The sequence below is a fragment of the Adiantum capillus-veneris genome, chromosome 15, assembly GCF_014529385.1.
Source record: "Adiantum capillus-veneris isolate H3 chromosome 15, ASM1452938v2, whole genome shotgun sequence".
In the NCBI taxonomy this organism is placed as follows: domain Eukaryota; kingdom Viridiplantae; phylum Streptophyta; class Polypodiopsida; order Polypodiales; family Pteridaceae; genus Adiantum; species Adiantum capillus-veneris.
Genome location: NC_140945.1, coordinates 120,005,933 through 120,019,307, shown reverse-complemented (window position 1 = coordinate 120,019,307; position 13,375 = coordinate 120,005,933). Strand labels below are relative to the sequence as shown.

General features: G+C 43.1%; 1 protein-coding gene across 1 annotated transcript in view; it reads left to right on the top strand.

Moving 5' to 3' along the window:
• Positions 1-5,910: 5,910 nt before the first annotated feature.
• The window catches only part of PSL4 (calmodulin-binding protein), a 132,506-nt gene continuing 125,041 nt past the window's right edge, over positions 5,911-13,375 (top strand). Inside the window, exons 1-3 of the mRNA XM_086483040.1 lie at positions 5,911-6,162; positions 6,407-6,520; positions 6,923-7,018. Of these exons, the coding sequence (XP_086339166.1) occupies positions 6,063-6,162; positions 6,407-6,520; positions 6,923-7,018 (310 nt within the window). The 5' untranslated portion in view covers positions 5,911-6,062. The remainder of the gene's footprint in view (positions 6,163-6,406; positions 6,521-6,922; positions 7,019-13,375) is intronic.

Here is a 13,375-nt window from a genome sequence, read left to right as displayed (position 1 = left end):
GCCTGCATAGGCACAACTTTTAATTGCCCATGCACAACACATACCCTTTGCGATACCCTGTCGTAAAGGATGACTCCAAATAGGAAGGGGGGAGGCATTTTGAATGCGGACATAATATTATGACTATTAGAGGGCAATGTTTTGTGAGATGCATTGAATTTTTGCATTTTATTGTGATAAATTTTTGACGAAATTTAGAGTATATGCCCTCATAGTAGTGTTACAGAGGAGTATGGGGACAAAATCCATATATGAGCCACTAGGGACATGTGTATAGTGTACATAGCATTTAGATTTCTATTTGAATGATTTTTATTTTGTTGATTTGTTTTAAGATTTTCTTTGTTTATTATTAAGAAAAAAATTAAAAAATCCATAATCCACATGAAGAAAAGACTGACGAGAGGCCTGAGCACTACAAAGAGAAGAAGGTACAGGGAAACGATGAAACTTCACGAAGTATGTCTCAGCAGCCACTACAACAGCCGAAGAACTTGTCACAAAGCAGTGTCAACATGAAACCGACAAGTCATAAAAGTCAGAGTCGAGTAGCTAAGCCACAAAATGAGTGAGGTGTTAGTCCCAAAGCTTCAAGTAATATTCTCTGTGGTCTAAGCGTCTTAGCTATTCTAGGTACTTCTCAAGCTGGAAGAGTTGAGCATATTTACGTTGTGTCGCTCATGCTGGTATAGGTGAGCAAAAGAGTCGAAGTCTAAGTACTTAAGTCTGGTGAAGTGAAGGAGAAGGTCCAAAAGACAGTCACGTACTGAGCACAGTGAGATACGAGTGGAGAAACTTCTACATCGAAAACCCTTCTTGGAAAGGTGGAAGCTATTGAGACATCTTTTGATGTCACATGTGGTACATTTATTCCTTGAAACACCCATCATCTCCTTCTTTCACATTGCATGCTTTTGGTGACAAATTTCTCATATGCATATAGAGTGTCCCATAATTGGCACTTGCATCAGGCACTCTTTCCGTGTTTCACCCAAGCACTCACCTTTCATGAACATGCACTTCATGTTCAACTGCTCAACTCCAATAAGAGCGTATACCAAAGGCATTTTTTTCCCAGCAGGTTTTTTCCCTTTGGTCATCCAGGTTTTAGACCCTAATATAAAGACACCTAGCACCATCTTCTTGTACATATTCTACATCAACAATAAGGAAATGCTACTCAAATCAATTGACATATGAATTGGAGCACCAATTTCAGATCGTAGCATACTTCTCCTCAATGGCGAGTCGAAGAATGGCCTACAATGACAAAGCTGCAGAGAACACTAACAACATGATTGCACAGGAACAAAGAAGTCCCCAATGAAGAAGACCAGACATAAAAGTAATCCGAGGATCTCAAAAGATGAATGGTTACAATGATAGATGTTCGCTCTAATGGATTATAGTTCTTGTTGTGGTTCGACAAAGATACAAGCAGTGCAACAGATGAAGCCAAAACAACAGCAAAGTGTTGACCGCTGGGCCAACAACACAACATAACTCCTTACAAAGTTGTCATTGGCTCACAAGGTCAGAAAGCCAATCACTCAATTCTACAGATTGTAGAAGTTGTTTCTGAGAATCACAAATACTCGGAATTCACAGATTTGCTGGAGCAAATGATGGATGGCGCTTTCTCTATCCATGATGATAAGAGTCAAGTTAAACGACATTGGGTTATTTTTGAATTTAGATCTGGCAGTAGACCTATAATGACAGAAACAAATGCTGCAGCTCGGAGCGTGGATGTGAAAGACATAAAGTTCGTCATCAATTATGATTTTCTTGAATCATATGAAGACTATGTACATCGGATTGGACGAACAAGACAAGCTACTGCAAAGTCTATAGTCTATACTTTCTTTCCAACAACAAAACGACAGTAAAGACCACACAATCAGGTCATGTCCAGGACGACATGAACGCGGAAGGGGGGAATGTTGACCGCTGGGTCAACAACACAACATAACTCAAGTTTCGTACCAAAGTCTTATCTTTTACAAGTTATGAAATGCTGCGGATTATGGCTATAAACGTCATTTGTAATGAGTAGTTATTCTAGTTTCAGAAGCCGGGGTGCAATGGCACTTCCAGATTGTAAATACAAAGCCATTTGACCCTTTCAACCCCATTTTTGGTTAAACCTAAGGTAGCCTTAGTATATAAGGTACCTAGGTCATTTTGTAAAGAGGACTTTTAATCATAATCAAACTTTAGCGCTGCCGTCTACTGTGTGTGAGAGAGAAAGAGAGTGAGCATGAGCTTCATCCTCTCGCTACGCCCAGCTCACTCAACACATTGGAGATCCAACTGCACCATTGCTGTAGGCTCGAGGAGAGCTACGCGACAACGCCAAGCATTCCACGCGAGATGAAGCGCACACGCCGACGCATCTACGAGCTATTTGTGGCCGTAAGTGTATCAAACGATGTTTGTTTTCTACATGCTAGTAGTCTATAGAATCGTGGCGACATAAGCTACGCATAGGTACTCATAAATTTCAGTTTCGAGCACTTTCAAAATTCTATTCTGTCATCCTACGCGTTTTCCGCAGATGGGTTTAGAGTGAGGGTTTTGAGTGTAGAAGCTTAGGGACAGGTGTATCCTAGTGAGGGGATGGTGTTCCTTAAGTTTCGTATGAATTTGGCATGATTAGGTGAGTTACCTTCGGTATGTGTGTATGTGGCTAGGTGGTGTAGTTGAGAGCAGTGAGGTTCTTGATTGTGGTTTAGTTGGCCTTCCTGAGTGTTGTATGTGTAGGATGGTCTCAACCTGACAAGCTAAAGATATTTCCTCTGTGTGCCTATCGTGTCATCTGTGTCCTCGATTGACATTATGTTGATCTAGGTAGTGTTTGCATGCACTTCATGGGTGTGTGAATCTCTCCCGTCCAACACTTCTCTTCAAGAATTCCACGAATAACAATGTTCTTGGAACGTCGCTCTCGTTCCTTTAACTCCTTTACATCCACATTCTCAACATTGTTTGTTTGAGTCATAGCTTGCATGAGTGAGGAATTAAGAACCACATTGTTACCACATACATCAGTCCAAGACTTGTTATCCATACATTTTTCATGTGCATACATCCCGGCTCATGGTGTCAAATTTCTCCTCTTTCAATACACGATCATGCTCTACTTTGCTCATGCGCTCCTTCAAAGCATTCAAGTCCACAAGAGAGCGTTTACATTCCTTGACTTCCTCTTCAAGCTGCATTAAACGTGTTGTTTGCATCTCAAGTGTCCACTTGAGATTCTCATTCTCAACCACAAGTACCCTTAGAGTGCCATTCTCCATTGCAAGTGCTCGTAAGTCTTCACCTTGTTTATTTACGGTCTCTTGCAAAATGATATCAAGTATGCCATGATCATGGTTTCTGTTAGAAAATAGGACGTAGATAAGTAGATAATTGAGTAGTTTACTTAATGGAGAGAGATAATTTTCGCACATGAGAGATTATAGTAGAGAGAGAGAGAGAGAGAGAGAGAGAGAGAGAGAGAGAGAGAGAGCACATGATATACGTGGTTCACCCAATGTGGGCTATGTCCATGGAAAAACAGCCACTCAATGGCTTTAGTACTTCAAAACAAGAAGTAGGTTACAAAGGGATTATACCCTTTTGGAGCTCCCGCCTTGCTTCACTCTCACCACCTCACATCAACTTCACAATGCTTCACAATCTGTTTTTGTGTGTAGAAGAGGCCTCCTTTTATAGGCCAAAAGGGCTGCCCTCTCTCATGAGGTGTGTAGCCGTCCTTGTGTTGTCAAGTCCGACTTGGACTCTCCAATGTGCCCATGTGTGACCGCCCTTGAGAAGACAAGTCCATCTTGAAATTGGCCACCGATCATCGGCCAACCAATCGGCCATTTTTCGACCACTTTTCGGCCGCCGTTCGACCATAATATTTCGGCAAAAGGGAATATTCCGATGGGTTGTGAAAATTTTCGTATCTGGCAAGTGATTTTACTTCACGCACGATGGCTTCTCCTCATAACGGGGACCTTACAAACGTGCGTTTTAATAAAGAAAATTACAAGGGGTAAATCAAAGCTCCATACTTAACAGTTTTCGATGTCATTAGTTGAGAGGTTGTGTTGCTATCTCTTGGGAGATTTTGGATAATTTCCACAATGGTTGTGGACCTTGTTGAAGAAGAAGAACCCTTCTGAGTGCTAGAAGACATTGTATGTAAAATAAGAGATGAGAGTCAACTTTCCTGAACCTGTTCACTTCGGAAATGCTGCTACAGAGAGAGAGAGAGAGAGAGAGAGAGAGAGAGAGAGAGAGAGAGAGAGAGGACCAGGAGAGAAAATAAAGTTGAGAAGAGAGAAAAGAATCTTTTTGGAATTTACTTGTCAGATTCCAAAAAAACACTCGCTTGAAAATGCTCGCCAAAAAACATCCCCCGAATGTAGTGAGCTTTCTTGGAATCCTTGAAGCGTGTATTGGGATTCCAATCATGCACAAAGAAAACCAAATATACAACTTGATTTTGAGACAATCGTTGCTCTCGAGGACACGCATGAGATTCTGGTCATCTCTAATCATGAAAGTGTCTCAAAGAAGCTCCCTATGAAACTCCAAAACTATAATGTTCATACCAATATACTTCAAGCAAACTGTTTCCCACCTTAACGACTCAAGGTCGATCCACCTCCTACATTAAGGGAGCTTCAAAGGTAGCAATGTTAGAGCACATTCCCCTATTATTGTTGGTTTTAGGAAGAGCTAAGTCAAGTCCTAAAGGTTTTTTTGCTCACTCAAGCATAATTGCATATAATTGAAATTATTGCACTAATAAATGCCCTTTGCAAGGTTTTACAAGTGCCATGTCAGGCTATGAGTTTACATATGGGGATAGTCTTTCATATTTCATGAGAGAATAGATTGATCCATTTAATATTTTATCCAAATTCATATGAATGCCCTTTGCGAGGTTTTACAAGTGCCATGTCAGGCTATGAGTTTACATATGGGGATAGTCTTTCCTTTTTTTTTTTTGTGCAGAACTCACAATTGTGAGTGTTTAATGTAGTAAAGCCAAAAAAGAATTACAAAGCCATGCTCATGACGAGCCATGGCACCAACCCCTCAAGGGACAAACATCAGATTACATAGCTAACCATACATCGACTGATAATGGGAGCCACCCGATCGACAACACATAAATCCGCAGAACAATAGTCAAACTCCATCACCTGAGACATCTACTAATGCCGAGAAGAGCCAACACGGGGATGCCACCAAACAGGGGAAATTGCTACTTTCACCTGCATGTCCACCGAGCCGTCGAAGGAATCAACAAGGAAAGACTTCCAAGACCACCACCCATCATAGACAGGCCACAAGACCAACATCCGCACACCATTCTGCATAAGGGGGGAGCCTGAGAGCTCCATCACCGTTGCAAGAAACAACAGCCGAAAACACCAACTTCAAGCCGAAGACAACACATCCACCCCTGGCTTTTGAGGAGAGCCTTGCACCTTCAATGGGAGGATAACCGATGCCACCAGGAAGATGCAGGTTTGCCACCCTTGCATAACCCATCGGCGAGCCAGACAAGCCACCAACCGTATCAAGCCAACACCAACCGTACCTTCGCAGATTTCCTTGGCGGACTTCATTCTCTTCCAAAGGAAGAAGGGGCAGCCGCCAGCCCCCCTGTCCAAAAATAGGTAGTGCGAGGTTGATGCCGAAGAGCAAGAGCACGATCGGCCAGGGTCCCCCCCCCTCGGGGACATCCTCCGAACACCTGCGCAGCAAAGCACCTCCCCGACGGCACTGGATTCGCCATGCCCGTCATCTCGTGATAGTCTTTCCTATTTCATGAGAGGAATAGATTGATCCATTTGATATTTTATCCAAATTCATATGTTCTTCACAAGAATTGAACCTTGAATCTCGTCATGGTCGGCCAGACTGGAGCAATGAAAACCTTGTGAGCTCTCTCTCTCTCCCTCTCGTAGCGCCTCGCGGAGTCGCGAGGGACTGACAAAGAGTCTCTCTCTCTCTCTCTCTCTCTCTCTGTGCAGCATTGCGATCTTGTTACCATCATGGGCTTTCTCGCTCCTGTCTTTCAGGCCTCGCTCTTAGTTGCTGTCCTCAGTCTCACTACTGCCATCAGCACCAACTTTAGAGGCATCTCACCGCAAGGTAGCTACTTACCCAATTCCTCGCCTCTCCTGCATTCCAGTAGATTTTCGTTTTGCATCAAATTTTTGCTGGTCACTGTTTTGTTTTCAGCTAGTTCTGCTAAAACTGCTAGTAAGATTTTGCCTTTAGATAAACGTTTATGCGTGATTTGCACATAGAAGGCTGTAGAAACTAAGTCCTTCAATGAATTGTTTGAAGGATCAAAGTTTCTTTCTCTTATTTGAGCTTCTGTTTTGTTACTCAGATGAAGGGTACTACAGAACGGAGACTATAAAATGTAAAGATGGGTCGAAGAGCTTTTCAGCGGATCGACTCAATGATGAATTTTGCGATTGTGCTGATGGAACAGATGAACCTGGTAATAACTTTTCTCTGATTTTTAAACGTTTCCTCACACTGATAAAGGGATGATCCATGTATAAAATTTGCAAATGACTCCTGGAATGTCACATCACAGCAGAATGTTTTCTGCCTCAAAGTTTTTTTTTTTTTTTTTTTGGTTGAAAATATGTGAGAATATATTAGAGAGAAGACACCTAAGACACCTACTTGGTATCACCAGCAAGGACTTTAAGAAGGTTTATGTGCTCGCTGAATTTGGCTGTGTGCTGTGTGGTTTGATGCCCCTTGTTCTTACACGCTAGTTAGTCTTGTTGGCTTATTTGAATTGCTTGTATGCCTCGTGATTGTTCCCTTCTGCAATTCTGTGAAGCAAATTGTTTGTTGTTTGTAACACTGCATATGCTCTTTTGTGTGGCAGGGACCTCGGCATGTCCAAATGGAAAATTTTATTGCAGAAACAAAGGGCATACGCCTGTCGAAATCTTTTCTTCGAGAGTTAACGATGGCATTTGTGGTGAGTGGTGAAGTTTATTTTTCGCTTGAAAGAGTCGAACATTAGGAACCAGATTTTGAAGGTTCTAAAAAAGGAACAAGGTTAACATTAACATGCAAGATAACACGTATGCCAAGGTGATTAGGTATGTAGTGTTTGATATGTAAGGTGCGTAGTATTGAATGATTTGAGTTATTAGGTATGCAACATTTGTATATTAAAAAAAAAGCCTGAAATGTAGAATACGTTAGGAGGTTTATGATATATTCAAAAGCAAGACTGCCATACTAAAAAAATCGAGGCTTTTGTACGATTGTTCAACATCGTGGACCACTTGAGACATCCAACACTAAACTATTAGAATTGAACAACAGATACAAAGCTTCAATCACCTCTCAAATGTTACATTATACATACAACAACAACAAAAACTCCAAAAACTCCAAAAACTTTAGATTACGCAATGATTGACAATCGAGATTTGCTGTAATTATTTTGAAACTGTAGAAAATAAAACACTGATCATTAGAATCAATCATGAAGAGTGAAAAGTACGCATAAGACATATCGCATGAGACATAAATCATAGATGATCATCAAAATAACAAGATCCGATACATTTAATGGTCTAAAATCCATAAACCAAGTCCCGACTCAAAAAGCTGACGAAGCAAGGTTTCTGTCTGCACTTTAGACTCTCTGTAATGAGTTTAATAAGGGTCTAGAGGTGTTTACAAGCCCCAAATAAAGCGCTCACTCAAATGGCCAAAGAAAACGTTCTAACCTAAAATTTTGTACAAAACGATCGATACGTACGGATACCCGTATGTTACGGCTGTATTTGTCAGGTGTGGTGGAAATGTTAAGCATTTTGCTCGGATCTAGTACTCTGCACAAACACAAGGTTACTTTACTTCACTTGAAAGAACTGAACCGAACCGAATGAAAGAGAGAAACGCAGAGAGAGAGAGAAAGAGAGATGACACTGCATGTCAAGTCCCAACCACCCTGAAGGGCCCCTTTGCTCTGTTGCAAGAGCAAGTACTCGCTTTATTACTTGCACAAAATATTGATACAATGATGCTAAATGCTTAGATACTGAGCTGCTAATGGGTACTTGATGCTACTAATGCTGGGTACTGTTGAGAAGCTGAGGGGTACTGCGGTGGATGCTTGGTACTTGAGAGGCTAAGTGCTGGGTACTACGGGTACTTAGGTGCTTGGTACTGCAGGGTACTTTGGGTAATGGAGGTACTGTTGGTATTGATGATCCCTATGTTGAGCTAGGCTGAAGCGAAGCCAAAACGTAAGGGGTGCTTGATGCTAGGGTATTGCGTCGACGATGACGACGATGATGGGGGGTACTTCTATTGCGGTGCTACTGAGGTACTAATGGGTACTGTTGGAGATGCTTGGTACGACGACGACGACGATGAGACAACGACGACGAGGTTTTGGGCTGATTTGCTATCGCTGAGAGTGGCGATGGCTGAAACTGAAAATCGCTTGTGCTGCTAATGGTTGAGGGCTGAATCGGTGATGAGGCAAAGGGCTGAAATCGACGGCGAGGGTAGGGCTGAATGCTGGTTGAAAACGATGATGCTGCTGGCTGAGAAAACACTGACGCAAGACTGCAAAAAGGTTGGTACTACTGGTCCTTGAAAGGCTCTACTTCTCTCATCCTCTTCCCGACTTTGGTGCCCAAGGGGCTTTATTTACAGGTCTTTTAGCCATTTTCCCTACCTACTTTCAATAAATGTCATGTCAAAGTCACTTATTAATAAAAATGACTTAAGTGACTGTTTATATGCCTATATGCTTAAGTGACTTAACACTGTGCAAGTGAGGGTAAGCAACTATGAGGGGCCTGGGCATGCGCGTCCCGCTAGAGGCTCACAAACTTCAAAGTGCCAGGCTAGATCCTACGCTAGACTACATGTCACAAAATTATGACGTGGCTTGACCAATTGGCAAGACCTAAAGTTATAAGTTGTTCCAACTTATAGGGTCCCGTTCGAGCAAGTACGACCACTTGAATAGTCCTGTCGTGAAAACATTGCGGATGAAGTTGAAAGGTAAGGGTGCTCGAAGGTATTTTCAAGGATTTCTCGTCGACACAAGTGGATGCATGCTATATGCGAATGCGAATGCAGAAGAGAGTTAGGGATCCTTTCACCAACTCCTTCCATATTCGTATAGGAGGCAAGTAGATCATGCTACTCAATATTTGGATTGTCATGTATCCAATGTCGATCTTCGTTCAAAGACAGCGATGAAGATGGGAGCGCGCACGATGCGCGATGGACTAAAGGTGGGAGTGGCTATTAAGTCTGGGATTGGGGCACCAAAAAACTGAGAGAGGTTCTTTGGATTCTTGGTTCGGCTTGGGTTCTTGGTCGTGGTTCTTGGGTTCTTTAGGTTCTTCTCGAGGCCGAAGCACCCACAGAGCTTTGATACCAATGTCAGGTGCACGAAAGTGTTTTAAGGATTTTTCTCGAATCTAGTACTCCGCACAAACACAAGGTTACTTTACTTCATTGAAAGAACTAAATTGAATGTGAGAGAGAGAGAGAGAGAGAGAGAGAGAGAGAGAGAGAGAGAGAGACGACACCGCATGCGGGGTTCCATCCACCCTTGCTTTGTTGCCACAGTAAGTAGTGCTTTATTACTTGCACAAAATGTTGATGCAATGGTGCTAAATGCTGAGATGCTGAGCTGCTAATGGGTACTTGATGCTACTGATGCTGGGTACTGCTGAGAAGCTAAGGGGTACTGCGGTGGATGTTGAGGATTACTTGAGAGGCTAAGTGCTGGGTATTGCGAGTTGTTAGGTGCAGCGGAATGAATGTTTGAACTTTGCTCAAGATGAGTGCTCCGAACTGTGCTCAAGGTTCCTTTTATTCTTATGGAAGGAAGAGCCCTCCGTTCTTAGTGAGAGAGTGCAATGGACACAAACAAAGTGAATGGACACAGTGAATGGAAGTGCATGAGACTGAGAGATAGAGAAGAGAATATGACACCAGAGACGACGTAAAACCCTCCTCCGAAGGCCCCACTATCTATGGCGAGAGCGGTCTACTTATGATTGCACAAATCTCTACAATGCTTGGACTTGCCGACGACGTCGACGACGTTGAGGACGACGACGATACGGGCTGAAATTTGAAAACGCTAAGGGTTGAAATCTGCAAATCTTTATCTGCTGAATTCTGACTCTATGTCGGTGACGATGTCGATGGCGACAATGCGATGACGACGCGCTGAAAACGCAAATGCTGAAATCCGCGTTTTCTGGACTGAATCTGTAAACTTCGCGGGATCTGACCGTGCGGTGAGGATTTGTTGCGGGAAGGTGAGATCTGCGAGGTTCGGGAGTTGTTCTGCAATGTCTAAAGGGTGAAAACTGAAAACGCTGGTCCTATGGCTGATTCTGTCGCGATGATCTGCAAAAACGCTGAGGTTGTTCTGCAAACCAAAAACGCTAGGGCTGAAAACTAACCTTGCAGGGAAATCTGCTAACGCTAGGAAATGTGCTGTGTTGCGGTTGGAATCTGCTAACGCTAGGGCTCATCTGCTGTCAACTGTCACCTGGAATTTGCAAGTGCAAAAACGCTGGCTGATCTGGTGCAAAAACGCTAGGCCTTCTGTTAAGAGAAAACGCCAGAGTTGTCGCGGGGGTTGGTCTTGCTGAGAAGTTGCTTGTTGAGCAAGGTGCTCCTGCTGCCTCTTCTGCCAATTAGTGCTAGTCTAGGTTTGCTTATATACAAACTTACTCAATTTGCCCTACCTACTTTCCAACAAAAGTCACTTAAAAATAATAAGTGAAAAATGTCAAAAATAGGTAAAATAGGCTAAATGCACTGGAATATTCCCCCGAAGGATTTTGATGGTTTCTGATGGGAATGCTTATGATCATGCTGTGTGCAACCAGAGGATATGCATCTACACTAAGTGATTGGGCATGCACGGTCTGCGAACAGACTCACAAAAGTGACAGATCACTTCTAAATCTAGACTGACTGGACTAACTGAACCTTGATCATGCGGTAGCTTGTCCACGAACACATAGGGTTGGATGTGTCACGTGACATCCCCTCTTTTTCAAAGTGAGGTACTGGTACCGAATTGTATGGCATCGAGGGAGATCGCCAATAGCATCCGGAATCCTGGAAGGGACTCTTCGTCGGCCCACTCTGATGCGTGGGTCATGCGATACTTGAACTTCATAAAGGTCTGCAGCGCTTGCTTCTCTGGTCCGCGTCGAAAGCGAGTCGCAACACAAAGTCTTCTGAGGCTCCTTCGATGCTTCAACTTCATCTAGAGTCATGCTTCTTTCTTCTTTAAGAATCTCCATGGCTGAAAATTCCTGAAACCATTTTCAACACAAAACCATGAACATACCTATTACATGTAAAGTGACTGGAAAAAATCTTGTCTTCCTCAAAGACTGTGCATGCAATGTAGATGAACTAACAGACGGAGTGCTAACCCGACAGAATTGCTCCCCGCGCGTCGTGGCGCACAGGGGCTTTTTTTGCACCGTTCGACCTCGCCCGGCATTGCCGATGCGTCACATGCCCTTCTCATTCACCACACACACGCAAACAATGAGATTGAATCTTTCTCTTCTGATCTAAATCAATCAACTGTGGCAAAACACAATGGAAATGCCCATGCTTGGTGCTTATACTTTCATGTGCTCTTTGTACAACTGTGTCGTGCCAAGGAAGAGACATGAAATGTGACTTCCTTGAATGCATACTTTTTAGCTTTTCATGAACAATCTACATACATTTGTGCTCATTCATGGATGAAACGTGCTCAATGTACAATATGTCATGCCTAGGAAAAGGGATCACATAAAGACGCTGACGAAAATACAGAAAACGATCACGAATGAAACACTCGTACAATGCGTGCGTATTACTCATATGAACACGTTATACTTCTTGTGAGGGTTCTTTGGACCTAGGCTTGAGAGCAAAGATCGGTTCTACGTGATTGATCGAATCTGCAACGAGGTTAGCTTCGCTAGAAACAGTATCAACTAACACATCATCCTTCTTGTGAACAATCACATCTTCTTCATGCAACTCATCATGCTTGTGAGAAATCACATCTTGATCATGCAAATCATCATGCTTGTGAGAAATCACATCTTGATTATGCAAATCATCATGCTTGTCAGTGTCATCCAAATCAACATGCTTGTCATTATCATTCAAATCATCATGCTTATTATCATGCAAATCCTGTGTGTCATGCTTTGGAGCAGAGACGGAGAGAGTCTCCTGTTCCTGATTCTGTGCAAACTGTGCCTGTACCATAGAAAAGAGTTGCAAGAATTCTTTCATGTGTTGGTCGCTCTTTTCTTTTATGGCTTTGTTCTCGTGATCAAATTCTGCTTGTCTTGCTTTGTTCTCGCGATCAAATTTGGGTTGACTTTCTTTTTCTTCCAAGTCGTACTGACGCTCTATGGCTGCCATTTCTTCTTCGTAGGCTTTTCTGTCTGTTTCTCTTTTTGCTTTTCGTGCTTCGCGGTCTAACTTCATGTCAATCACCATCTTGTCGAAAGCCTCCATAGGAGTTAGTGCAATCCTTGGCGTAGATGGGGAAGCGGGAGGGTCGGAAAAACCTCCTGGTGGGGAAAATTCTTCTTCGCCTCTCATGCTCATCACCTTCAATCGAAGTAGCCATTCCGCTTTGAGTGATGACTATCCACTGAAGTCTTGGATTCTTGTGGGTTCTTGTGGTCTTGGGTTCTTAAGTTAACGAAGAACTTGGGTTCTTGCGGTTCTTGGGTTCTTGAGGGTCTTGAGGTTCTTCTTTCGATTGCAATCTGTGTTAGAGAAGTATCTTCTCTTCACCCGAGTTCTGCTCTTTTCCGCGGGCGCACCCCTTGGTGGCCTTGCGCCAAGGTTGCTTTTTCCCACCTCACGTCGATTGGCCGGCCGCTAAGTGCACGGTGCGCTCTCAATGAGTGAAAAGAGGCACAAGGGGAGGCTGGACAAGCTTTTCTTTCCTGGGATTCCTGTCACTCTTCAAAAACACGATCAGGAATCGATACGCCCAAGTGAACTTGGGTTCTTACGACCGCAACAAGTGAAAAAACATTCTTGTGATTCTTGTGGTTCTTTTCTTGAGTGATACAGAACACTGCCAAAGCTCTGATACCAATGTTAGGTGCAACGGAATGAATGTTTGAACTTTGCTCAAGATGAGTGCTCCGAACTGTGCTCAAGGTTCCTTTTATCTTATGGAAGGGAGAGCCCTCCGTTCTTAGTGAGAGAGTGCAATGGACACAAACAAAGTGAATGGACACAGTGAATGGAAGTGCATGAGACTAAGAGATAGAGAAGAGAATACGACACCAGAGAC